The sequence below is a fragment of the Lepisosteus platostomus genome, chromosome 19, assembly GCF_059453375.1.
Source record: "Lepisosteus platostomus isolate fLepPlt1 chromosome 19, fLepPlt1.hap1, whole genome shotgun sequence".
Taxonomy (NCBI): Eukaryota; Metazoa; Chordata; class Actinopteri; order Semionotiformes; family Lepisosteidae; genus Lepisosteus; species Lepisosteus platostomus.
Genome location: NC_142629.1, coordinates 16327405 through 16353877, shown reverse-complemented (window position 1 = coordinate 16353877; position 26473 = coordinate 16327405). Strand labels below are relative to the sequence as shown.

General features: G+C 47.7%; 2 protein-coding genes across 6 annotated transcripts in view; both read right to left on the bottom strand.

Annotated features, from left to right (window-relative positions):
• abca3b (ATP binding cassette subfamily A member 3b) overlaps positions 1-1171 on the bottom strand; it is a 60372-nt gene extending 59201 nt beyond the window's left edge. The window contains exon 1 of one of the 3 annotated variants that reach the window (XM_088612429.1): positions 860-1171. In XM_088612429.1, coding sequence (XP_088468555.1) covers positions 860-868 — 9 coding nt within the window. In that variant the 5' untranslated portion in view covers positions 869-1171. Of the gene's footprint in view, positions 1-631; positions 652-852 lie in introns of those variants that run through there. The other 2 variants (XM_088612431.1, XM_088612430.1) reach the window with 2 other exon arrangements.
• A 1962-nt stretch (positions 1172-3133) lies between these two features.
• On the bottom strand, positions 3134-25683 carry ccnf (cyclin F). 3 transcript variants are annotated; one of them, XR_015928307.1, is made up of 18 exons: positions 25444-25665; positions 23892-24046; positions 22968-23074; positions 22704-22771; positions 21346-21539; positions 19722-19775; positions 19111-19215; positions 18003-18080; positions 16365-16516; positions 15608-15772; positions 14916-15039; positions 14040-14220; positions 13229-13316; positions 8684-8783; positions 7923-8059; positions 7476-7636; positions 5556-6660; positions 3134-5517 (listed from the first exon to the last, which is right to left on the bottom strand). XR_015928307.1 is itself a non-coding variant. In XM_088612437.1 (17 exons), the coding sequence occupies exons 2-17, from the start codon at positions 24000-24002 to the stop codon at positions 6284-6286; spliced, it is 2202 nt and encodes a 733-aa protein (XP_088468563.1). In that variant the 5' UTR covers positions 24003-24046; positions 25585-25683; the 3' UTR covers positions 3134-6283. The 3 variants fall into 3 exon arrangements, 2 of the variants coding, with proteins under 2 accessions (XP_088468563.1, XP_088468562.1); XM_088612437.1 differs by having other exon boundaries at positions 3134-6660; positions 25585-25683; XM_088612436.1 differs by having other exon boundaries at positions 3134-6660.
• Positions 25684-26473: the final 790 nt, after the last annotated feature.

The window sequence follows — 26473 nt, the reverse complement described above, 5'->3', positions numbered from 1 at the left end:
TGCTTGTCCGCTTTTGTGTTTGACAGTGTCAGTTAGAAAGATCGGATGTCATTGTTTTCTCAAGTAGTAAGGCAGCATTTCCAAAGACAAGTTAAACCGTCACAGCTAACTTTGTTGTTATTTTTTTTGAAAAAACAGAGAGGGACATAAACATGCAAGTAATGCTTGTATATAAATATGCAGATAACGAGACAGCCTAAAATACGGTTACTTAAAGGATGTCATATACGCTGACGGAAACAATAAAGGCCGACTTTAGTTGATTCATACTTGCGTGTCACCTATTCGTTTTTAATTACGAAATCCACAAAGATTCTAATATAAAAGAAGTGCGTCTTAAATACTTCCCTAGATATAAAATATCATAGCAAAGGACATCCTGTATAAATCCGAAATGCTAATGGATTTAGATGGAAATACAATTCGCTTCCCATACTGTAACATCATACCCCAAGTCGAATATCAATAGAATAAAGCCGGCAATTTTGCATTAAGGGCAGAAATTGCACTTGCGCTAAGAGTGCAATTACGGGTGCTTTGAGCCAGGTAAAATATAAAAAATAATGCTTAGTAGACGTGGCTATAAGAAAACGGGAAAATGCATTAAAATTTCAGCACGACGAAACCAAACCTGTAACATCGGGAATTCTTACACCCGCCTTGTCTACAAGCTGGTTGGTCTCCGCAAAGCTGGACTCGCATAGATTGGAAGATTGCTCCATCAATCCCAACTTCCTGGCTCAGCTGCATGACACAATGGTATCGCTATACATTTCTACAGACGGTTATTTGTTGTCCGCTACAATACCCTGACCCCTTCACAACGAGGAAGCGCAGCAAAGTAAGACTAACCTGTTACCTCCAGCATCCACTCTGAGACTGCCAGGTGCGGTTCCGTGACGGAGAGGGTGGCTTTTCTCCCGGACCGGGCACAGGCAAGCGCACAACAACAGACTGTCCTTTTAAAGCTCGTCGGCGTTGTGTCATCGACCTCTATCACGTGCGGTGGATCGCAAAAAGCGCTGCGCGCCCCGCTGGACAAATACAAATCTGTATTTTGGTGCAGCTCTCAGCTCAGAGGCGCCGCGACCATGACATTGCACCACGCACCTGCGGAGCCCGAGCTCCTTGTGCAAGCGGTCCCACTGTCAACACGGGCGTCACGTGACCCCCACCCCCCCGGGGGGGGGGGGGGCGGCTCGCGTCGTCACGTGGCTCCGAAGCCCGGTGCCCTTTGCAGGCAGCGAGCGCCGGTCGGCACCTCAATCTCTCGACGTACGTGCAGGCAGTCTCATTTTGGGGAAAAAAAGCTGGAGGTACACACTCGCACACATGTATTAAAGAGATTGCGCTCTTCGGGACCTTCTATAGTTTGCAGATTGGAGGCTGCGAGCCTCAGTGTTCTGTCGCTCTGTGACTGTGCGAGGATCACCCGTCTGTCCATTTTTTAACCTCTGTATCCAATTCACGGTCGCGGGAGAGTCGGAGCCGGAGCCTAACCCGGAAAGTAATAGGCGCAAGGCAGGGTACAGCCCGGGCAGGACACAAGTCCATCACAGAGCGCACACACACTCACACACACACATTCATATCAGGGCTAATGTCCCCGGGAGCCTATCCTGGTAGTATGTTTCATCCAACATCCACACTCCACACAGACAGCACCCCAGGTCCAGAGGGCCTCAGATCTCAGCAGTGCGCCACCATGCCACCCAATGATACTCCAGCCCAAATTCGAGCTTCTGAATCAGTAAAACCCTTTGAAACTCACATTTGTGCTCCAGCAATTATCTTGCAGTACAGTGCACAACCCGTCCTTTAGTCTACGGCACCTTGAGACGATGCACCATTAAAACCGCGCGATAAAATCAAAATTAGAAGAAGCCTTAGCCCGCGGTGACAGTGGGCAGATTTCCAAATGAGCCGGGTTTTTTAATCAAGCAGTGGCTTGACAAGGAAAAAAAGTTGAGGCAGGACACAGCAAGGATACAAGATATTTTTTTTATGGGTTGCATAAAAAAAACATATTCAGGACACTTCCCCAGTTACGAGGCTGCTGGCCCTTAATCACAAGGTACAGGGGGAACTTCCACTGGGCACGACCTCATCTGCGACAGCACAGCGTTTAAAACCCAGAACTGCACTGAAAGAGGAAGAGAGATTGAACCTTTTTTTTTTCACACTGCTGGAATCCAGGCTGGCAGAAGCTTTCTCAAGCTGCACTGGCTTCGGCCAACATAAGCAGTAACGGCTCTCCTGAGAAAACTACAAGGGGAGATCCTGTTGCTACAGCAGGCAAACCGGCCTTAGACCGCGTGTGAACCAGCACATTATTCGTTCATTAATAATGAGCATGAAATATTCATTGATGTCCACAGCAAGACATCAGCGCTGCCCATTAAATGTGTTCCATCTAAATAGTACTACCTTGCTTCGCCTTACGTGAAGTCCTGCAGCTTTTGTCCACTCAGATGTCTATAGTTTTTGTCTTCCAGTTCTAGAAAGTTTCATGATTGTTCAGTACTGACTCCAGCTAAAGGCTTTGTTCCAGGTCGAGTAAGATCCTTGTTTTCAGTCTGTTTCAGGGGTGTGGCAATCTGGAGTAAAGTCCTTAACCATATTGTTGAAGTTAAAACACTCCTGCCGTTTTCAACAACTAGATGAGAATAACAAATTAGTTACTAGCTATTAAGCTGCATGAGGTCTTTTCAACTAACTGGTTCTTACCAGTTGTTTTACTGGATTTTATGTGGTTTCGTTCTAATGCACCAAAATTCTTGCAACTTTGCAGTCTTGCAATTTGGGACAAACTAAACTAAAATATTTTATGTGAAAGTTCAGCAGTTATACATTAAAGGAAACTGGAACAGTAAAAAATTAACTGCTATGCTTTTTCCCCCCAATAGCTCTAAACAAATTCTAAAAAACAAACGTTGTTTAACAACATGCATTGTTCAAGATTGTGTACTTTAATCTACGGAGAACCCACAGGGATCTGATGTCCCCTGATCATAAATGTTTTAGAGTATGAGGCAAGGTCTGGGAAAAAGTAAGAGTTAGAAATCCTACCTTTTAAGAAATAAAAGACAAAATCACATGAAAGAAATGCAACAAATAAAAACAGATTAATCACTTCCCTGCTCACAAGAGTTTATTTGCTGCAATTCAATACTGTATACACCAGGAATCATGCATCTAAAAAAAACCATGTGCATCGTCACAAATCATATCCATAAATTGGTTCAACAGAAAATGGTCCACGTTTGACACTAAACCTTTTCAGTGACGTTAGTGTTGATGAATCCAAACACGTCAAACAGCAGCTGAGAATTCCTTCGGCGCATCTCCAAAACGCTGCGCGTGCGTGCGAGTGCATACGAGCAGTTTTTGATTTTGAGCCCCTGTCCCGCTTTGAGGTCCTCTGTGGTAAGAACAGCAACAAGGAAGAAACAACAAAAATACCGACGTAACGCTGGGATGTGGCGCAAACCACCACAAACCCATTTAAAAATAAACACCGGGAAATTCACAGCACCACCTAAGGGTAGAGACAGGCAAGTGTGTGGAGAAATTGACACATGCAATATGAAGTTCAAGTAAGCAGTTTTTCTCAGCACTAATAAAGATACATATTTACACAATAAAATACAAGTCATGATGGCTAAAAGTTATGTACAAATCAATTACTGTGCAGAATAATGCTTCTGCACTGACCCCACCCCTTAGAAATACTCTGGTAAATACACAGTACTATTGTATTCTACAGCAAAATTGGCAACGTAGTTATATGGTTAACTATACTGCACAAGTAGATATCAAATGCTATCTGTGGAATTATTCGAATGGTTTAAAGTTTTGGCTGAACTTCTGCATCACACATTTTTGCTCATAGAAAAGTCTATGAATGAACATTTTTTTGGGACATTGCAAAGCAAGCGCTCTGCATGACAAACTCAAGAAAAAAAAAGCCGTTTTTTTAAACCCTCAGCATCAGTGCCACATTAAATTGTTTGCCCTCCAGGAAGAATGAGCAAAACATGACCGTGCCAAAAAGCAAAGGGATAACTATGATGCCTGCATTCGTAAACCTTCAAGTGTGACACGGCTGAGGAATGACAAACGTCTGGACAATGCACTGTACATACACATCCACAGAGACCACAGCCTGCTGATCTTGTACCAGCAGGGTAATGGTTATTTTTCCCTTCCTGTCAAAGAAAAAGTTCTCCAGCATGCAAGGTACTAATCAGCGTACCTTCTACAGATCAGTAAGGCACACGTTTCACAGTTGGTTAAGGCTTTGCAGCAGTGTAAGGCACAAAAGATTGTCCTTAATCAAGTTTTTATCTAAGATAATGTCACTTCAGACCATATTTAATGATCTGTCAAAGATGTGCGCTCACAGAAGTCTTGAAACAAAAACGGCAAAGGAACAGCTATCCAGCGACAGGAAAAAGTTACTGTGGGGATCTGAACATTTCTGGAGTGCGGATAACACGATTTTGACACAGGGCTGCAGTTTGATTCTCCCTCACGGACCATACAGCCCGAACGGTCCCGCATGCTGTTCTTGAACCCAGACAAAAGAGGTTTAAATGCTTTGCAGTATTTAGAATTTAAAACGCATCCAATAGCTACATGGCGCTTTAATAAAATCAAAAGATCGCAATATAAAATAAGGGCAACCCCACCCCTGCATTGCACAGACATGACCCCGGGTGGGTTTGTGATTTGTAAATGAAATTAACGATTTATTTTGCCCGAGAAGCAAAAAAAACGGGGTGGGGGGGGCTCATGAGAGATATAGAAATGCATGGATTTTATGTTGCACCTTTTAAATTCAAAGAATTTAAAATACCCACTGTCAATGGCTTCAGTCACAGTCCCTGCATCAGAAGGTAAACGGTTCTTTCAGGGTCGGGTCCGAGGTATCGGTTAGTGGTTCTGATCAAACATGCGGAAACACACCATGTTCTTTTCTAAAGTAAAGGGGAAAAAAATCCCACCACTAGAGGTTGCAAAGTAAATAACAGCGTGTAGAAAGGTACAATCCACCACAAATCCCAGCCTATAAGGGACACCCCTGCCTAAATAATCAGGATGTACCAAGACAACAATGGCTCAGAAGTAGCTTGAGTCCAGTACAATGGCCACAGATGTAACATTTAGAACACTGCGTTTTTCACTAGTCAGCTTGACTATTAAACATTTTTGTTCCTCAACACAGTCTATTCAAGTATAATGGAGACATTTTCCCAAATAAGGTAGCACATACAATCTTGCAGTTTTTATACGTCTTACAGTACTCTTGATCCCGGCAGTGAAACAGATCAACACCTTGGGCTGTGTTAAAAAAAAAAAGCTGTAGTCATCCAAGTCTTAAACTCGGCGAAAGGAAAGTCGCCGAAACACGGCAGTCGCACAGCTGGAAAAATTCGAATTCCAGACAGAGCTTTGGTTCAAGAACCAACTGCGATTCTGCGCAAATAAAAAAAAAAAATACAGATGTGTGTGCAACTGGACTGTAGAGCTCAAACACTACCCAAGTGAAAGACAAAGATCTACGTGAAACATAAGCAAGAAGCGTTAACTGAGTCACTTTTAAGTGTAGGAAGTGCTAAAGTGACAATGATTCAGCAGGTCAAGTTTGCGATAGTGTATAGAAAGTTTTAACTGCTCGACATGCTGAACTGTTTGCACTTGACAACTAATGAAACTTTATGAATCAGTGGCTCATTATATTCCATCCTATAATGTCACTGGAATCGCCTCCTCACTTGGGCAGAGGAGGAGGAGAGCTTTATTACCAGGATACACCTGGACTTTGCACGTCTGTTCCATACAATATACTGTATGAGGCCCTGCAACACTACGACATTGTAAAGGATTCCCAATTTCAGGAAGAATAAAAAACAAAAATACAGTTTTCAAGTTTAAAAAAAAACCTCTGCCTCCGGGCTGCTGGAAGTGCTGCCCGAATGAACCCGATCTGAACGCTGACCCGGTGTCTCGGATGTAAACAGAAGTGGAGACCGAACCAAGATCAGGCGCCGCGGGCCCCGCGGAAGACGGGTCCCAGTGGATCGGCGCTGGCGACGTCGGGCCGAGGTTCTGTGGGATCCGGGCTGCGAGCTGAACTCAAGGACTGAGCGGGATGTCAAACCGGGTCGCGGCAGTGGAAGAGAAACTCCCGGTCCGATCTGCTCCCCTGTTCCCCTCTGTGCAAAGCGCGTCAGGAGAGAGGCGGCGGCTCCGAGTCGAGCAGGGCGGCGGCCGGACGCCGTCAGAGGCTGAGGAACCCCGCGCCGGCGTCCTCTCCGCTGTGCTCTGCCGCGTTCTTCCTCTTCACCTGCCGCCGGGAGCCGGCCCGGGCCCTGCGGGACGCCAGCGGGAGCTCGCCAGGGTCCCCGCCCGCCGCGGGGCCGGCGCCGCGGACCAGAGGGCGTGCCGAGCCCGGGTCGCCAGCGGGCAGGCTGAGGGAGCGGAAGGCCAGGCCTCGAGTCCTCGACGAGCCTTCCTCCTCCTCCTCCTCCTCCTCGTTGACCCCAGGAGAGCCCCGCGCCCCCGAGCCGCTCTCCTCGTCGCTGGAGAGCGCGCGGCAGTGCTCCTCCCCCTCCGCCGGCAGCGCGGGCAGCTCCAGGACGACAGCGGGGTCCATCACTGGGGAGGGCAGACAGGCAAACGGTCAGCGCTGCGGAGATCAGACTGCAGCCCTTCAGGCCTCCTCGAAAGGACAGGCTTCCCGTGTTCATTCCGCAGAAAAAAAACCATTTAATCCGCGAACTTAGCCAAGAGAGCCAGCAGACATATCGCCCTGCAGCTCTCCACTGGAGATAAGCAGGGTTGAGCCTGGTCAGTACCTGGATGGGAGACCTCCTGGGAAGCTATAGTTGCTGCTGGAAGTGGCGTTAGTGGGACCAGCGGGGGGCACCCACCCACCCTGTGGTCTGTGTGGGTCCTAATGCCCATACTGGCGGGGACACTATAAACATGAGTGGGCGCCCTCTTTCGGATGAGACGTTAAACCGGGGTCCTAAATCTCAGTGGTCATTAAAGATCCCCGGGCATTTCTCGATAAGAGTAGGGAGTTATCTCGGTGTCCGAGTCAGATTTCCCCCCTCAGCCCTTACCATGGCCTCCAGACTGCCCCCATGTATGACTGGCTTGCACTTCTAATGCAATAGACTGGCGCCTCGTCCAGGGTGTACCCGGGCTTGTGCTCGTTGCTTGCCGGGTAGGCTCCGGCTTCCCACGACACCATATAGTATAAAGCAGTTTGGCAAATGACACGACATGACTTCAAGAATCAAAGGAGCTAAAGATGCCTATTTCATTGACTTCCATTGCAGCAGTGCAAGCTCTGAAACACCTTTTTAGCCTTGCTGTGCACCCCCTCAATTCCAAATGTCTTTTCAGGACCTTTTAATGATGAGGACATTAAAAGATGTCCCAAGAGGGCACGACGGGTTACTCACCTTCCCCCTCCTTCTCCCCCTCGCTCTCCTGATCGCCCTCGTACCCGGAGCAGGAGGTGTCCAGGCTCCAGTCCAGGAAGTCACCCAGCAGCATCTCCTCCTGAGTGGACAGCTCCGCAGTGGGCGTGCACCGATCCGACTGGACGCTGTCCTCTCTCCTCCTGCAAGGCAAACGGCAGCTTTCAGGCTTCACCGAAGTCTGGGGTGTGAAATGGGTCATGCCCTTTTCTTACCTTTAAGGCAACTGTAAAATAATACACCCAACACAGAAGGCAGGGTTTTGTTTTCCCTTGATCCTTTGCCTAAAGATCTAAATTTGTGTTATGGATTTCCAATCTGTAAGGAGACATTTAGTTCTGAATGCAGATCGTTCATCGACCAGGCCTTTCTGCTGGTGTGCGGCCCAAGGGAAAGTACCGCCGGACTGGGATGCGCTAGTTCCCTCACCTCTTGTTCTTGCCCGCGGGAGAGGAGAGGAACGTGTGCATTTCGGAGCTCTGGGAGTTGGGGACGGAGGGCTGGGGACTGGCAAGGTCCTCCTCCCTCACCTCCAGGACGGCGCAGAGCTCGCTGAACTCCATCACCTGGAACACACAGACGCCAGACGAGCTCAGAGCCAGACTCCCAGCCAAGGACGGACAACTTGTCTTGGCCAGATCCAGCCCCGTCTCTTCAACGTGCTGCTGTGGCCGTAAGAGATTCGCTTTGATCCCAAACAGCAATTAAAAATCCTCGCTTAGATACAGGCATTTCAGCGCATGTATTCCTTTACCCTGTTTTTTGTGGGCGGGAGGGATTCATTTAGAATACCGGAAAAGTTAAACATGAGATTCATTCAGCCCCTCTAGTCCGTTTGGTAGTTAGTAGTCAACTGATCCAAGAGTCGCTTGAAAAAAAAAATCGGGGTTCAACAATGTAGCCGAGGAGCTTGTTCCACACACCCACTACCCTTGGGTTAAAGACAGGCACTGCGTTCTCAATTTCAAACACAGGTGTAAGCAGAAACTTTTAGTCTACTTAGGTGGCACGGGACTCACGGGACAGGAAATTCAAGTTGGGGGGGGGAGGAAAGACGAACGCCGAGATGGAATCAGAATTGCCTTTATCCAAATAATAAGGCATTGCTCAAAAGCAACATCTATTTTGCGCTCTTAACTGGAAATCTGAGTACGCAGCGACAGCATCATAATACCAGGCAAACGAAATACCTTCTCTTTGCTGATCTGCTGGTAGGAGTCGTCCTCAAACCGCTGTCTCACCCCCGTCAGACAGACGTGCCTGTAGTCCTTGGGGACATCGTCATGGAAACTGCGGGGGAAGCAGAGCAGGAGGGCAATTATGCAGGGCAGTATGCTCGGAGATACCCCTTGACAAGTGGGCAGCAGGCACACAAGCCGGGGGTGCACTGGAGAAGCCCCAGCTGTCACAGGAGGTTCGATAAAACACCTTCTTTTCAGACGTGTTCACAAAGGTGCTGCTCAGCGCCGGGACACGGAGGCGTGCTGAACAGTCCACCTGGAAACCAAGCCTCCTGTATAGCGGCCTTCTTACCCTACTCAAGACCGACCAAACAGGCTACAAACACCCAGATAGCCTGCTGTTGTATGCAACTGCTCCTAGACAGGGATTTTTAGAAAGTGCCTACTAGAACCGTCAAATTCATCTTTATAAGTAGCGGACAGATCAATCCCTACGGCTCTCTTTTGGAAGGGGAATCGGTGGAGGGACAAAACTCGCGCTGCTGTGCGACAATCTTTGACGTTTTTCCAATTTCCATTTTTTTCCCCCCCTCTTCTATACACATACATCCATCCACCCGTTTTTCCAAGCACTTCTTCCGATTCCGGCGCCAGGGGGAGCAAACCGTACACCCTGGACAGGACACACTCACACTGGGGCCCAATTTCCCCCAGAAACCAGTTAACCTTCCAGTGCGTCTTGGGACTGTGGGAGGACGCCGGAGCACCTGGAGAAACCCCCACCCCACCCCCCCCAAGTATGGAGAGAAGAAACCAACCCCCGACAGACGGCACCCCAGGAGCTGGACCCCGAGCCCCTGCGCCCCATCTACAGACAATGTGGCAGTCTCCTCCTGTAATCTTCACTGCCACTTAAGATAAGTGGATCTTATGGATCTGCATTTTGTAACTCAAACAGCTGCTTGCTGGCTGTGTGGATGCGTATAGAGGAATAAATTAGATTAATGAAGAGGAACACCTGACGATGAATTCATTACGTTTTATTGGCAAATGTGGCAGAACAGCCTCTACATCTCTTCTTAAGAGCTGCTCGTGTATAAATGCACCATGAGCTGCCGTGCTCAGGTTCTCCGAGGATCCTGATCAACGCAAATGAGGCTTCTAAACGACAAGCTTGGCGTTTGCTCACACAGACTAAGCCGCATTGGTAACAGCCCGAGTTATTCTAAATAACTGTGGAGGCTTTCAGGAAATGAATGCCTGTAATATGAAATACAGTAACGGTCCTAGTGTCTAACACCCCTGCACAGATGTGTACGAGGAACCAAAGGCCTCCCGCACTTAACACAATGTAACATTTCACAAAGGCGCTGCAAATTTTCAAAGTTATGCTGTGCTAACTTCTGCCAACGATAAGTTAAAACAGCGTCCCATACAAGGGGGAAAAAAAAAAAGATACCTTAAGGCTGAAAGAGCTCCTCAGCTCTGCCAACACATCAGAAGGCTGACATGTGGCCACACCACTGAGATTGTGACACATGCTTCCTATGACTCTCGTGGGGGCTGTACTGTCACTCGCTTCAACTCTGACAGAGCTCTCGCTTGCCTGTGAGTCATGCTTTCAACACCTTTAGTGGTCCCTAGATGTTAATTTAGAATCTTTTTTTTTTTCCCTGCAGCAAAACATGAGCTGCAGTCCCTGAGACCAATCCTCTTAACCTCACATTCCCCCACCTTCGAGCATTTTACACAGAGTTATAGAGGAAACACAAGAATTAACCTGTAACCGAGTCAGACTAATTGCAGACTGAAGCGTGATCTGGGTGGAGTTGCATGTTTCTCTCCATGCTCAACGGGGTAAATCTGGTTTCCTCCTGGCTTCCAAAGAGATGCTAACTTGGTTAATGGTCTCTACAGTTTCTAGTTGCTAGGAGGCAATGCGGTGTGTGAGGCAAGTGTGTAGTTAAGACCGAGGCATTCTTCTATAGTTTTTGAATCCAACACAATGTCACCAGACAAGTGGCACCTATCACACACTGGGTCTTGAATTCGAGGACAGGCAGACATTCCAGGAGTATAGAACTGCCTTCGGACCCTATTCAAGCCCTACCAAACAGGCTACAAAGTCCCAAATTCCTTGCAGGGCCAATCCTGCAAGGAAACCTCATTAATCCGTTTGCAAACCGTCTCAAATCTCCGCCCTTAAGGAAGTGATTCATAAATTAGTGGACATAAGTTACTCCAAAGTATCAATTAAGTCTATTACACCAACAAGTGCTCAACGGTACGGTATGTACTTAATGTTTTTTTTAAATGCTGTACATTCAACAGGAAAGCTGCTAGCATTCAAAGTGGCATGCAGAGTGCTGTGCCATAAAACAGGACAGTACTAAGTCTGTTGGTTTAACAAGTTCCAAATGAACTTGAACGGTAAAGTTCTCGGGAGACACGGCAGTGCAGCAGTGAGCATTGCTACCTCGCAGAGGTGGGGCCCTGGGTTCAGCTCCTGGGGTGCCATCTGAGTGGAGTCTGTATGTTCTCCCCTAGTTTGCATGGGTATCCTCCATGTTTCCCCCCTGCCTACTGGTGGTTAATTGGCTTCTGGGAAACCTGTCCCTGGTGTGAGTGAGTGCGTTTGTCTGTGTGTGCCTGGCGATGGACTGGCGTCTCATCCAGGGTGTACCCTGCCTTCTGCCCTTGGCTTGCTGGGATAGAAAACGGGTAGATAAGGCGAGTTAAGTACATTAAACCTTTAAAGGTCCACATTTGTGGAGATGGAGAATAACTGAAACCAGGATTAAAATTGTATATCTACATAATTTTTTCCCCCCTCTTCATAAATCATTAAAAAAAATGTATATATCTTTCTTATTTTGACTGTATATAATTTGGTTAGAAGCAAAATAATCATCAACTATTAAGGGAACAGATAAGAATAGACAATGTTCATGTGTGATGTAAACTGGTAAGCTAGTATTATAAAAGGATGGTTGTGTAATGTTATCTGTATTTAAAATGGTATTATCTGTTCCCTATAATTTTTTTTAAGAAAATGGGTAGAAGGATTTTTTTTCAGTTTGTTTTTCTGCTGCACACCTAACAGAGTCTCTATCAATTTAAAACCACCTCAGTACACTCAGCCTACAGGGAATTACCAGGCTGGGTCAGATAGTCCTTATAGATTAATGCTTATGCGCTCAGTCCAGGTTTTTCCAAGCAGCACGGTTTCACAGAAGAATGGCTGGAACAATAATAACACCGTGCTCCAGAAAGGTCTTGGAGAAAAGGGTCAAGTGTTTTCAATTCTGGTACAACAGGCACATGTAACAAAACAGGCCTGTTAATAACAGGCTGTAAGATCCTCCAGAAGGTGTACTACATCAAAGCAAGATCCACGCAAAATATGCAATAAATATTAACAGAGCCCTGACAAAGAAAACAATCTCAGATGTCCTGATCTACGAGTGATGAAACATACTGTACGTGGGCGGACATTTCTCTCTGCCCAGATTTGAGTAGGCGTTATTAAAAATACACAATCTAGCGTCACACTGCTAAGAAATGTTTAAATTAGATTTTCACCTAAAATCAGTGCAATATTCAAATATCAAATGTGAATTATGTTACCAGTGCTGGATATAGAGTTTAATATATCTTTAGACAATTCAACAATTTTCATAAAATGCTGTTTTTTTTAAAGCATGTGACTTCTTTCGCACGATGCAGGGATTTTCACAGGCCTGATCAGCTTTTTTTCTACTGCACTGTTACAATTACACTGCAAGTTGATGGCGAAAGTTACTTAACAGAGATCAAAAGGCAAGAAGACTTGACAGATGTCAGATTGACTCTCACTACCTTTGCAATCTCAAGCACATGACCATTTTTAGGTTCCGAAAACTGCTAAACAAGTCAGCTCTCAGGACAACAGGCCTCCAAATCCATCTAAAACTTTCCAACAGGGACTAGATCTCCTAAAATAAGCACTTCTAAAAGTACCTGGGTCAAAAATCGGGAACTTCCGAGACGGGCAGAATAAAGCCTCTTAAACTGCCCTCACATTTCAGTTCAAAAATTCATTTTTTAACCTCATTTCAGAATAAAGCATTTTTTCCCCAAAACTAAATGGATGAACGGTCTGTACGGTCAGCAAACCATTATCAGTTTTGCGGATCTTGTATCCATGACGGAGCTTTCTCATTCAGATAAGCTGTGCTTAACTCCCAGACAGGTGTTTTGGCCAAGACGGATGCGACAATGAAAGGTTGTCTTAACGATTCAGACGCCTTCAGGAACTAACGAGTAAACAGACCAGTAGAAATAATGAGTTAAGGTGTGCTGTATTTCTAGGGAAGTTTTTTTATTATGCAAAAGGCCTGCAAGTATTCAAAGGAAAACTGGTCCAAACCTTGCCAGCAGATATCTTTTCAGTGCCAGACAAAAAGCAGTTTAAAAAAAAAAAAAGATAACCCCCACAATTTACACCCTAACTATTCACGTTCTAAAAATGTCATGCAGGAGAAAACCAATGGAGACACGATTGTTGCTACTTACCATTTCTTATGGAGGTTCAGCACACAGGGCACCAGGTCTTGCAGGCTGAAGCCAGTGCACTCCGACAAGTGGCTAGTCCAGGGGAGAGCTACACAGACACAAGAAAACCTGGGAATCAGTGCAGGCTTTTCCTAAGGACTCTCTCTCGTCATATATCGGGGCTCGGACAGGAGGCGTGAAAGTTAACATCTTTCACCTGCATCAGAAAAGCATCTCCCCTTTGGAACCCAAATTCTTAGCACAGTCAATTCTGTTAGGTTGGGAACAACCTGTTCAAGGTCCCCATGCTGGATCTCGGGGCGGAGAGCTACACCTCACCCCCACAGCTCCAGGGGCTCTTGCTGAGGAAGCTTTTATATTTCCAGATCACTTAACCTTAAATCCCAATGACCAAGATAAGAGATCCAATCACTTGTTTCTAAATAAGTCAAAAAAAGGAGTTCAGCTTGTAAAGTCAGAAGAACATATTAGTTTGCGTCTCGAATCTGTAAAGGCACCTGCGATTTACATCGGTGCAATGGCCAGTGCCCTCGTGTGGGAAAAGAACCAGGAATGGAGGAAAGAGTGTGGGCTCAGGATAGAGACTGGGATCTTCTCATCCCCTGGGGGACAGAGACGGGCCAGGATATTTTAAGAAAGTAAATCAATGAAAACACAAATGAAGCACGGCATCTCAGAATAGCTCTTGTTTCTTCAAGCCGAGGTATTTTAAGGTTAAATAGTGATATCTGGTGGGGGGGGGCGCAAGAGCAGATGTTGAGACCCCCAGGGGGCTGGCTGCAGTGAGGGTGAGGAGCCCTGGGCCCCGTACCGTATCGGTGCATGATGCGGGCGAGCAGCAGGGCGGCGGCGGCCAGCCGGGCGGGGGGGTACAGGGACAGGCTGGTGTAGAGCAGGGACAGCTCGCAGACGTAGCTGAAGAGATGAGCAGTCCTCCTCTCCAGGGGAGCCAGCGCCAGCAGCACCTCCCCATAATCAACCACCGTGGGGCACTGCAAGAGAGACCGACACAGGGCCTGGTCACACCGCTGCGCTTTAAACACTGAGTCTGCATCCACAGTGGAGACAGACAGGGCCTGGTCACACCGCTGAGCTTTAAACACTGAGTCCGCGTCCACAGTGGAGACAGACAGAGCCTGGTCACACCGCTGCGCTTTAAACACTGAGTCTGCGTCCACAGTGGAGACAGACAGGGCCTGGTCACACCGCTGAGCTTTAAACACTGAGTCTGCATCCACAGTGGAGACAGACAGGGCCTGGTCACACCGCTGAGCTTTAAACACTGAGTCCGCGTCCACAGTGGAGACAGACAGAGCCTGGTCACACCGCTGCGCTTTAAACACTGAGTCTGCGTCCACAGTGGAGACAGACAGGGCCTGGTCACATCGCTGAGCTTTAAACACTGAGTCTGGCTTCTTCAAGGTCATTAATCTCACAAGTGGTATCCCTTCAATAGCAGACAACATGCATGACGTTCCTCCATAAGCACAGAAAAATGTACTGCCAAGGTTCGAAACGTGCAGAAGCTCTACACAGGAAAGCAATGACCTCACAGTGGTGTCGGAAATATGTAGGTCAAACCCGTTGGTATTCTAAATTCTGGAAATAAAAACAATTCTTTCGTGTGGAACAGGAGAATTAAATTGATGAATATTCAAAGTGAGAGAGAAAGAAAATGGATTCTCACTCGGATTTTGCCCTCCAGGGCAGAGATGACCTCGCCCATCATTCTCACCAGGTCCTCGTATTTGTACGTGTTGTCTGTGAGCCACACAGCCTCTCGGATGGTCAGGATCTCTTTACTGACATACCTGTGGATAGAGAGGGGAGAGAAAAAGTTTCAGGAAAACCCAGGAAGGATAAGAAGACATGATGGAAGTGATGAATCACATGTACCACAGCATAACCAGGGCTAAAATATCAGTGGAAAGCAGCAGGGACTTGTGGGTAAACCTTACTGGACATTAGTCTGAATAATTTGTTCCGCAAACCTGCATCCAGCTCCAACAAGTTTTGCGGTAAACTGACATTAGGAGATGCCTTAATCTGCACGGTGGTGCACTGCTGCCTCACAGCGCTAGGGTCCCAGGTTCAATTCCAGACCTGGGGCGCTGTCTGTGTGGAGTTTGCATGTTCTCCCTCTTCCACATGGGTTTTCTCTGGGTGCTCCGATTTCCTCCCTCAGTCCAAATACCAGCAGGTTAAGCGGCTTCTGGGAGAACTGTCCCTGGGTGCGAGTGCGTGTGTATCCCTGTGCCTACCTCTTGCCTGGATAGGCTCTGGCTCCTCCGCAACAGTACTAGATAAAGAGGTTAGAAACTGGGTGGGTGGATCTGCCTTAATTGTCAGGGAGAAGGTTCAAGACGGCTCTTCCCTCACCTGGTGCAGATGACCATGCAGGCGATGCCCAGCAGCTGCAGCCTGGCCTTGGGCACGGAGTACAGCATGAGGTAGCGGTCCACGCAGCTGACCGTCACATGCAGGGACAAGCTGGAGAAATCCTTCATGGTAGCCACCTCCACCAGCCAGTCCACCAGGATATACCTGCAGCCACACGCAGAGAACGCCCTTAACACATCTTCATGCTACCAGATACCACCACCCTTAATAATGTCAGGTCTGACAGCAGGAGAAGTGCTAGTTGCGTTATGTCCAGTGCTGTCAGTAGCATCCATTCAATATGACTTTATTCTCCTTAAGAAAAAGGGGACCTGTTCCCTACTGTACAATTTAGATGCATACAGCTATTTACTCAAGCTCCAACCATTTCCATTAGCTTCTGCTTACAGCTCATTTACTAATGGAGCTTTAAATACGTGCACTACCATAGTACCTTCCACTATTACAGTGTGCAAATGTCATTCTAAAGAGCAATCCCCAACGATGACCAATCTTCCCCCAAAATCCCCAATGACTAATTTCTATCCGGGAGGCAAATTTCACCCGACTGGATGATTCAAACATACTGCACAGCGTTTAATAATTAGGCTGCAATGCAGTGTGTATAAATTGCAGTATTTAAGGTGATTGATAAGTCTCTGCAGTGAACCGGGACTGGTCCAGCCAGGAATCCTTGGTCAAGACCAGGCTCAAGTGGAGTAACGAAAGGTGCCCCTGCCCAGTCTGCCGGCTGTACCTCATGGTGTCGTTCAGCCCTTTCTGCAGCATGACCACGCCCTTCCTGTGCAAGGGGGTAGAGGACAGGAAGACCTGTGCCACCACCTCGCTGCAGGCCCTGGGCTCCAGGCCCAGCTGGTTGCCATTTCCGCACGCCTTGGCCAGCGCCAGCTGGGGGGGGGATCAAGAACAGGAGAGGCCGATTAGCAACGCCTCCAGCGCCGGACCAGGAAGCATCTGGTCACGCCCCACGGGAGAACACACAATAGCCGCGAGTCCATCCATCCATCTTCGAACCACTTCGTCCAATTCAGGGTCACGGGGGAGCCAGAGCCTATCCCAGCAAGCAATAGGCGCAAGGCGGGCTACACCCCGGGTGGCACACCAGTTCATCACAGGCACGCTCAGACAGATCCGCCAGGGCCACTTTTCCCAGAAGCCAGTGAAGCTCGTGGCGGTTATTTCGCAGCTGTGTTGAAAATTATAGCCTGGTGGTCTAAAGCAGGATTTCACAGCACCACGACAATTTCGCAAATTGACGGGTTGGAGCAGAAAAGTCTCATTAATGCCTCATCACCACCGAACCCTTCCCCTGTCCCCTTAACACCAGCTGGCAGGAAATAGAGGCCCAAACAGCAAGTGACTCCACTCAATTACCCAGAACCACTCCTCCACTACCCAGAAACTGACGGACCCTCCGCAGTCACTTCTGCCGTTTCATCTCCACCTGTTCCTGCTGAAACAAGGCCGACTACTGCGGGCGGCACGAATTTAAAACAATCGCCATGCTTCATTCGTATCAGGAAATGTCAAGCATGCAGCCCTTCTCCGTACGCATTGCGAACACGGGTCAGCACTGCATCAGTATTTTCGAAATATCAACCTATATCCCCGGTTAGCTTGGCAAATGTCAGGAGCCAAGCTTATGTCTGGCCAAGTAGCAAAATGACCCCGACCCCAGGGCAAGAGGAGTGCACTTGATTACTGACACACGCATGCTGATTACAGCATTAATCTCATAGCCCCTACCTTTAGATCCCATCCCGAGTCTCTTTAACTGCAGTCATAAGCACTGTAATTGCACATTAGAAGGCATTCTCTCAGCGCGTGGAACCACTTACACAAACAGGGAAATAAACAAGTGCCTCATCTGCTTTTATCCTCTCTTGGTGCAATGGGCATTTGGCACATTTCTTGGTTTTCTCAGATTGTTTATCCCACCGACTGGTCGGGCAAAGAGCAAACTCCCTCTGGAATTCTTAAACCAGCCTTCCGAAGGCGGAACGCGCCAGTGGTCAGATTCATGCGAAGATCCCCAGAGCCTTCGGTGACACCGGCGACAGGGCACGGCAAGTCAGAACAGTGAAAGAACCGCATGCAATCAGGGGTTCCCACACTCCAGCTTCAGGTGCGTTAACGAGGACTCCAATAGCGGGCCACACCAATATCTCCGCTCCCCCAGATCGATGTAGCCTCTCATGTGAAAAGAGGACAGCGAGCACTCCTGCTGGCAGCTGCACAACACTTAAACAGCACACATTTTTTTTTCCCCATTCACTCCTTAAAATAGGCTCGGGTGCCAATAGGGCACCACTTACTCAAGAAGCCCATCAGAAAGCAGTCAGCGTGCAGCTGGACCTTTTCTGCGTCTGCCTACCTGTGCTTCCCAGGAGCCTTTAGCTGCGTAGTCCCTGAGAGTCCGGAGACACTGAAGGTACCTGCCAGGATCGCCCATCTGGAGAGGAGAAACCAGGAAGGCGATGAACACCTGCGCATTTCTTAAAATCCCCCGTTTGGGGTCTCCCCTCAGGCCATGTCCTCTCCCTTCTTAACCAGATCTGCTGCACAGGCAACGCCAGTGCACAGTCTAGGTCAGGGGTTCGAATTCCCAGTGCAGAAGGCCCAGACACTGGCTGGTTTTCATGCCAGCCGAGCTTCAGTTTCACAACTGAACCCTGAACGGACTCAACTTTAACAGAACTCTTGGTTTTTAGACTCGTTCGATTGCTGGAGGATACCTTTTAATTATTGCACCTTAAGTTCCAGCTGCTTCATCGGAACGTCATTGCGTGGGGGGAAAAAACAAACTGCAGTTTAGGAATCCTGGGTAACTAAGTGGAGTGAAACAGTTAAAAGGCCACGTCCAGTGGGTTTAAGAGCTCAAAACATCAAACAGATCAAAGTGATCCCATTATTAAGTCAATTAAGGATTTAGTTGTGCAACTGAGAGCTATGTTGGAACAAACGCCAGCAGCTGGGTGTCCCGCCTTTCTAAAGGCACCACACTGAGCTTTACACAGCAATTAGATTAAACACAAGATTAAAACAACCTTCAGACACATAAAAAGCAAAACAAAACTCAGGATGTTAGCTGGGCCTTCAATGCCTTCAACCCCTGCGCATGTTGGCTTTTAATTTATCAGGCAGGTCTTTTCTGCAATCATAAGAAAGGAAGATGGCTACGCAAGTCAATAGCAAATTGATCCAAGGATCTCACCCAGCCCTTTCTTGAAAGGAGGCAGGATATAAATCTCCACAATTGAGCCGGGCAGCTTGTTCCACACTCCCGCCACCCTCTGTGTAAGGAAGGGCCTCCCGTTTTTCGGTTTTAAACGCACTCCCACACAGTTTCCCCCCTCACGCCCTCTGCTTGGTGTTTTTACTGTCAATAAAGTAATCCCCTGAGACGACTTTATCGATGCCTCGGGGGATTCTGACAGTCTCAGCTCCCCCAGCCCGTCGGTGCAGCGTGACCGGACTCTTACCGCTGACCTCCTCTTGTACTCCCACAGGAGGTAGGAGCTCTGTAAACAGCCGTGTCGGGAGGACTCCTCCAGCATGCTCAGGGCCTCTCTGTGCTTCTCCTCGTCCTGCGAGACCAAGGCACAGCCCGCGAGAGTCAGAAACGCCGACCGCGAGGGTAGGCCGAAGCATATTGCCAACACCACCGAGACAAAAACTTTCCACAATAAAACACAGAGGTCATAGATCAGCGGTAGAAAATGAGATGGCGCAGGTTGTTAAATGAATGCTATTAGGGCATCACCAGTCTCTGAACATGGACAGCAGAGGTAATTTCATTGATAATGCAGCCCTCATGGGAGTACAGAGTCACACTCCTCCCCTCCTTTCGGGGCTTAGCTTAAATAGTTATTAACGTCAGAACAGTTTTCCCTTGACTTGTAAACTACAGGCTGCTGCAAAATAATTCAAGTGCCAGTGAGATCAAGAAGGCAGCTAGGAGTCAAAAGCACTGCCCCAAATGTTTTTGCTTTAAAAAAAAAATCTGGATGGATACACTAATTAAAAGAGAAAAGGAAACCTGAAATAAAATCTCTAACATTATGGACAGATACCTCGGCAACAAGAAACTTACATCAAACAGCTGAAGGATTCTAGCAAGGCAGTGCAGCAAATATCCCCTCTTTTCCTACAACGAAAAAGAACAGAAATCGTTCAGAAGTGGCAAGACCAGAAAAAAAAAAACACAAACATAAAAATAGAAATATAAGAATAGTTACAAACAAGGTGGGGGGCATGTGGCTCAGCTAGCTCTTTTGGTAGATGGGAATGTATTGATCCAAAGATCTCCACCAGCTCTTTCTTGAAAGAGACCAGGGTATTGGTTTCAGTACTATGGCTTGGTAACTTGCTCCACACTCCCACAAGCTCACAGAAATCGACGGTACAAATGTGAAATTTTTAAAAATATGCACGTTCATTATTGATTTCTTACCCATCTGCACCAGAAAGCACTAATGATCGCAACACGCATCAGAACAATACTGTAAAGTACTTGCATTGGACAAGCTGCAATTATATTAATAACAGACAGCTATGCGCTGTAGAGCACATCTTGAATAATGACTGGAGCAAAAAAAAGGCTGGTTAGGAGAATAATGCAACAGTAATAATTCTTGTAACATTTATGTTGTTTTTTTATTTGCAAGGGCAGAATGTATAATTTAGTCCGATCACATTAGGAGAAAAATACCACATAGTATTTTTCTGCAAAGGTTGTTTCATAAAATACCCAGCAGCAGATGAATACGCAATGTGTACTTGGCTCTTGAGTTTTTCCTGCCACGGTAAGCAATTTTTGCCCTCAAATCTCATCAACGATAAGACTCCCCCCCAACACCTTTCAGGTAAAAGACTGCAAATCATTAAGGGCTGGTTTCACAGACCGAGATCAACTGTGTACCCAGACTTTGTGGGAACAAAACGTCTGGCAGAGCAAAATTAGTGATATCTATAACAGTGACCGCCTTGCCTTGGACAGAGACTTCGGCACCAGTATCTCTGGAACACCAACATAAACATGGGATCGGAATGTAAGCACAAGACATCACAGGGAGAGGAACTCTATGTCTTATCTGTGCAACTAATTAGGTTTCTTAAACAGTCTGCAGGGCAGTTTGATCACTTTTGTTTCGTATTTGATGAGCCATTGCTCATCTTTCTGTCACCAGTTTAGAAAAGCTAAATTCCCATTGAGGGAGGGCAACACCTTTTCATTAACTCTTCCAAAGACTTACTGCTGAGTGCACTGGCCTGGGAGGTGGGGTTTAAGACAAAAGGCCCCAACTATAAATGTACAGTTTTGCCTCTGACATACTTTAGTCTAACAGATACATCTTGTCAGCTAGGGCTTGTTCCTTTCTTGACAACCAAATTATTCACAGAAGATTAGGGAGCCACGTGACCTCTCTAACTCTCCCGTGACTAATCCTGTGTACAATTAACTTTAAGAAACTGCTTGTACTCAAGCTGCTATCAGCACTGAAACATTCTGGAGTAATATTTTCCTGTTACTGACCCATCTCATGTTACCAGTCTTCTAGGTGAGATTTTTCTCAACAGTTTGAAGAAAATGGCGATGTGGGTATGACCCATCAAACATATTTTAAAATAGGATGTTTTTAGAAGATAAAAAAAAAACTTTACCACAGATTTCTCCTCACATGGAGCATTCTCTGAGAAAGAGCTGCTTAACTCACCGGGCAGGACTCGCACTCCACTCGCAGCTGCTTGAAGACCACCGCCTTGCAGCAGCTGCCCGAGGTGGACCAGGGGGGCCGGACGAACACCCACACAAACGGGTCGGCCGAGGCCCGCAGGCCCTCCGCCAGGCTGAAGAAGTGAGAGGCCTTGACCCCACACACCTCCGCGCGGCCCTCGTCGCTCGTCGACGCTGCCGGAGGGCAAAGAGAGACGTCAGCTCCTTCGCACGGACCCGCGTCTCCCAACACAACACGGCTGAACACTCTACTGCGAGGAGTGTGCACGCCGAGTGTTTGCGTCTGCCCTGTGACGGACTGACATCCTGTCCGGGATGTACCCTGCCTTACCCTGGGACAGGCTCTGGATAAAGCAGTTAGAAACTTAATGGATGGATTTTTAACCATCCTCAGCTCACAATTTGGGCGTTCAGCCAGCGCATACAACAATCAGGAATAACCAGTATATACAACTTCTGAGTCACAAACCAATCAATGAAGCTACGTCGTGCTCACCGGGCTGTCCGAGTGGCTCAGATGGCGAAGTCTGGGCACGGGCCGAGCCCTGCGATCGCGACCGACCGCACGCCACCGCGGACAATACCCAGAACACAACTGGGCATTCCAAACTCTACGGACAAAAACGTGGCACCTAAAGGGGAACTGCAGTCCCAGTTTCTCAGACTGAGGCTGGTTATTAAATCTCGGTAACAAAAACATCCACTGCCGGTAGAGAGAAATTCAACAGATTCTGAACGAAGCACAAAACCGTGCACTTTGTGAAAGTACCGCAGGTCATGTCGTCTCAAACCCCCGAACTCACCAGGGGGCGAGAGCGAGAGCCCGCAAGAACTGCGGCGTGACGCGGCCCTTCCTGCTCACTAGTCCCTGTAATGACGCGAGTAATGTGACTTATGAGTGCATAGTTACAGGTCGTGCCGCAGACATCCCACTGAGGAAGTATTCAAACGTGATCTGCATGCCGACGTAACAAGTCATGTTCGTCGGCAAAACCGCCTGGAAGTCGAGAGCAATACTTCCATTAGATGAAAAGAGATGTTTTCATAAACATGCTTGGTTACAGTGTGAAAGGGCCACTTCACATCACGGGAAGTATTGCTGCCTCTTTCTGAATCGCAGAATAAGGCGCTACGCACACCTGAAAATGTTAGTGAGGTAATTTGGAGGTCTTGCAAGTTACTGTGGACATTTTACTGTTATTGCGGTTTGAAATGCACTCATCAACGCCGGTTCTTTCTCACCCCGAAATCTAAAAACAGGGGTGCAGCTCCCCTTTAAGAGCAAAAGCAAATGAGGGAAAAGGCCAGAGATAACAAGAAAGGGACTAATTAACTTACGCCCTTCGTTGTACAGGTAGGCTATACCCAGCTTCACTGCGGCTTCAAAATTCCCCCTTTCTGCAGCTCTGAGTGAAGAAAAAAAGAAAGCAGCCTGAGCAAAGGTTGTTTTTTTTTTAACCCTGACCAGAAAGCCTAGAAACAACCACGCACAAAGCAAAATGACCACCTATAAACATTTGCCATGACATGCTATAGTAAAAACAAGGTACTGAAACGGAGAGGTCAAACCTGAAAACTACGGATGTGGATCTCAGCCTTTACCTCTCAAAGAGCCAGAGATTGTCAGGCGTCGGCCAGGAATCTTTGAAACTGACCCTGGCCCACACGCTGGTGTAGCTGTCAATGAGATCGCGGAGCAGGGGGTGGACCTGGAAGGACAACCAGAAACAGGCTTTTACTCCGGGCCATCCATCGGGATGCTGTGCAATGACGGAGATCTGTCTCCTTCAAGAATGAATGCCAATGACTCTTGTCCTCAGATGCACTGTACATTAGATTAGATTAAAACGCCCCAAATAAACTTAACTCCTCACCTTAAGGCTACGCCCCTGCGACAAGCCTGCTGTTCGCGAATCACAAGACATTTGTCCCTAAACCAAACGTTCCAATGCCCCTTGGCGGTTTCAGATCTGAGCTTACAGATTTCACACGAGAAAGAGTGATTCGCCTGGGATCCCCCAGTACGAGCAAGAGGTGAGATTCAGGAGGCCTGACAGCATCATCTAAAACACAGCTGAGCTACGCGTGTAGCACAGTATCTGTCACTACAATAGTGACTGAACTTCTCTACAAGGGACAAGTTCGATTACAGCTACTACTCATCAGCACACGAGCCCTCTAAATTGTCTGGCTATTGTCTTGCTCATTGATCTCATTATTCAGTACTGGGGGGAAAAAAAGCCATAAGCCATTAACAGTAACAAAACGGCTTTCCATTTGGTTGTAAACAGGGGCAGGAGTCCTTTCCCTATTTCCATTCGGATACCTGGGAGGCTAACCTGGCTTGTCTTGGGGAAAACCAGGCATTTGCCAAGCCGAGCAAAGAACAGGCCAACTAGAGATGGTTTCATCAGTATCCCCCCCGTACCCTGTCCCCATCCCATGGGAAACTGTACACCACACCGTTCTGGCACTAGAGCCACTGGTGGATCGGAGGGGTGAGGGGTGGGGGGGGGGCAGACTCACGGCTCTCGCGGAGGGCAGGTCCTGCGCGGGCAGGTGCTTGAGCACGCAGAGCAGCACCTCGCGGGGCAGGCCGAGGAGCGTCAGCGTGGGTGCCCGCTTGCGCACCCGCATCCGCACCGGCGCCGAGTAGCACTTGGGGCAGCGGCAGTGGAGCACTGGGGGAGGGGGGGCATAGAGACAACATGCACGGGGTTAGAGCCGCGGTAACACAGCCCCATCCACAACAGCACGGGCTTCAGGCGCAGGGCAACCCGTCAGCCGCCGCGTGTGGACAGGACGGGGCCTTTGGATGTAAACTCATTAAAACCCAGCCTTGTCCCACCCGTTTGCACGGTGCTTCGTGTATACGCGTGACATTCCTCCCACCCGCTAATAGATTAGGGAGCGGTGTCTGGGGAGGGGCGAGTTACATTAACGCACTGTTGCGGCTCCTGTTCCGCGTTAATATTTCAGGCGTCTCCTTGATGGCTGTTGTTTTGGGGCACACCTGCAAATGAGCATTTCATCGCACGTGTGCATAGGACAATTAACTGAACGGTCAGCAGGCGCAGGCTGCGGAGCAACAAAGTAAAGGGTTATTACGCGCTGGAAAGAGAAGGAAATAAACACAACGTTTCGACTGTGGAGCCTTCTTCGGGAGTCGAGCACCCTCAGCACACCCGAAGAAGGCTCCACAGCCGAAACGTTGCGCGTTTCTGAGATGCTAATGCATCCGAAAGCCGGCGGGATAAGCCTCACACGCCCCCGGCGCCTCTGGGATGTGAGTGGGGAGACCACCGGGACAGAGTCCACGCAAATACGCGTCGGACGCTCACGGTCCTCCGGCCCCACTGAGCAATAACCCTTTCCCTCCTTCTCGACCACCTCGATACTTCCTTGTCAGTAACCGGGCTAAGATAACCCCGGCGCCTTTCCTGGCCCACTCCTGAATCAAAATGTATACTTTGTCCTGCCAGGGTCGGAATGAGCAACACTGCGTTATTATTTGCAGAAAATCAGCACCCAGCCTGACTCCTCCGTTTACTTTTACAACAATGCAAGCTGGTAAACGCCTTTAATCGAGCTGTTAGACTTACGGTATGTAATGTATATTAGCACAGATCGACCTGTGGCTGAGGACTACTTAGATACAGGACTACAGGACACGTTGCCGTGCATAAAGTGCCCCCCATAGTTAATACTGTCCCCAGATTTTCAGAGTTAAAATCGAGAGGCAAATGAGAGATCTGAACGAAACATGCAGGCAACAGAAACTATTTCTTTACAGTAGTTCACAGTATTCTGAAGTTTCGTTCATTTTTTTTATAAAATACATTTTACAAAAGTTCTATTTTACGTATGCTTGATATTTTAAAGAATGCAGTGGCGTTATATATATATATCTCCCGAAACTATTAAATCGTATAAAAAAACGAATCGTTAACGTTACGGAATCAAGAGCAGTGCAATTTTAAATGCAACATCGTCGCACTTTTTAGGTCACAGTTCTGAATTTAAATACATTTCAAATTGAAACAGTTGCAAAACCGCAGCGAAATGCAATCATACTCACCGCCTGCTTTCATTTTAAGCGTTGCTAAATGAAAAATTAAATACTATGTACATATAAATATGTAAGATTAAAACGTCTTTACTGCGCCTTTTTGCGATAGGAAACTTAAAAGTGGGTTTAATTTAAAGCTGGGGAGATTACCAATAAGTTTAAGATTTCAAACCCAACCAGCTCCAACACGAGTCCCCGCCCCCGGACTTCCTGACGCTCCGCCCGCGCGCCCAGTTTAAACATCAACTTCGTCATTTCATTGGACGGGCCGTCGATCCGCCCACTCCGCTCGTAAGGCCATCGTGATTGGCGGAGAATCGACCCCGCTCCAGCCATTGGCTGCCTTCACGGGAAGCATAAGAAAAGAGCTGGTGATTGGCCAGGGCAACGCGATTTCGAATTACGCGCTTCTAAGTCGCAGGCACGTCATTGGATGGAAAGAGGGAAGTTTTGCGCGTCCTGCCCCGGAGTGTTAAACTCTGGGATTTGTAGTGAAGTGTATGATTCGGAGTTTAAATCTACTCAATTTAAAGGGACGTCGGAGACTTGGGTATACCTCACTGGGCGCGGTTCTCCAGCTCCGAGCCTGGCGAAGCTCGGTCGTGTGAAAGAATTTAGCTTTTTAGCATATAGTTATTTCACGTCCTATACCCACGGTAGAAATGATTGATTGCATGCTCACAGCGACAAAAATACCATCGTAAAGTTTGCGTTTTAAACGCATCATAAACCACATCACGGATTGTCGTTTGAACGTTTCCCTAGACATAACATTTTATTGAAATTGTGCACCAACAAGGTACGGTACGAAACACTGATTTAGCCAAAATAAAATATTGTAAGGCTTTGGGGTTGCGTTACAATATAATGGACGTTGCTACTAAGTACACAAAGGTCTTGTCAATAAGGCAACCGGTCATGTCTCACTGCGCTGCTCAATGCGACGATCAAATGCTTTAAATCAAAATCGTAACAGCAGTTGTCCAATTGGCAATTAACTCAGACTCTTCGAAGTGCGTTTAAAAACCTCACCACAGAA

Coding starts and splice junctions, on each gene's coding strand:
- ccnf (XM_088612436.1), bottom strand. Junction 19,776..21,345: donor TGGAGTGCGAGTCCTGCCCG/GTGAGTTAAGCA, acceptor TTTTCGTTGTAG/GAAAAGAGGGGATATTTGCT. Junction 8,784..13,228: donor CTGAACCTCCATAAGAAATG/GTAAGTAGCAAC, acceptor CTTCCCCCGCAG/TTTCCATGACGATGTCCCCA.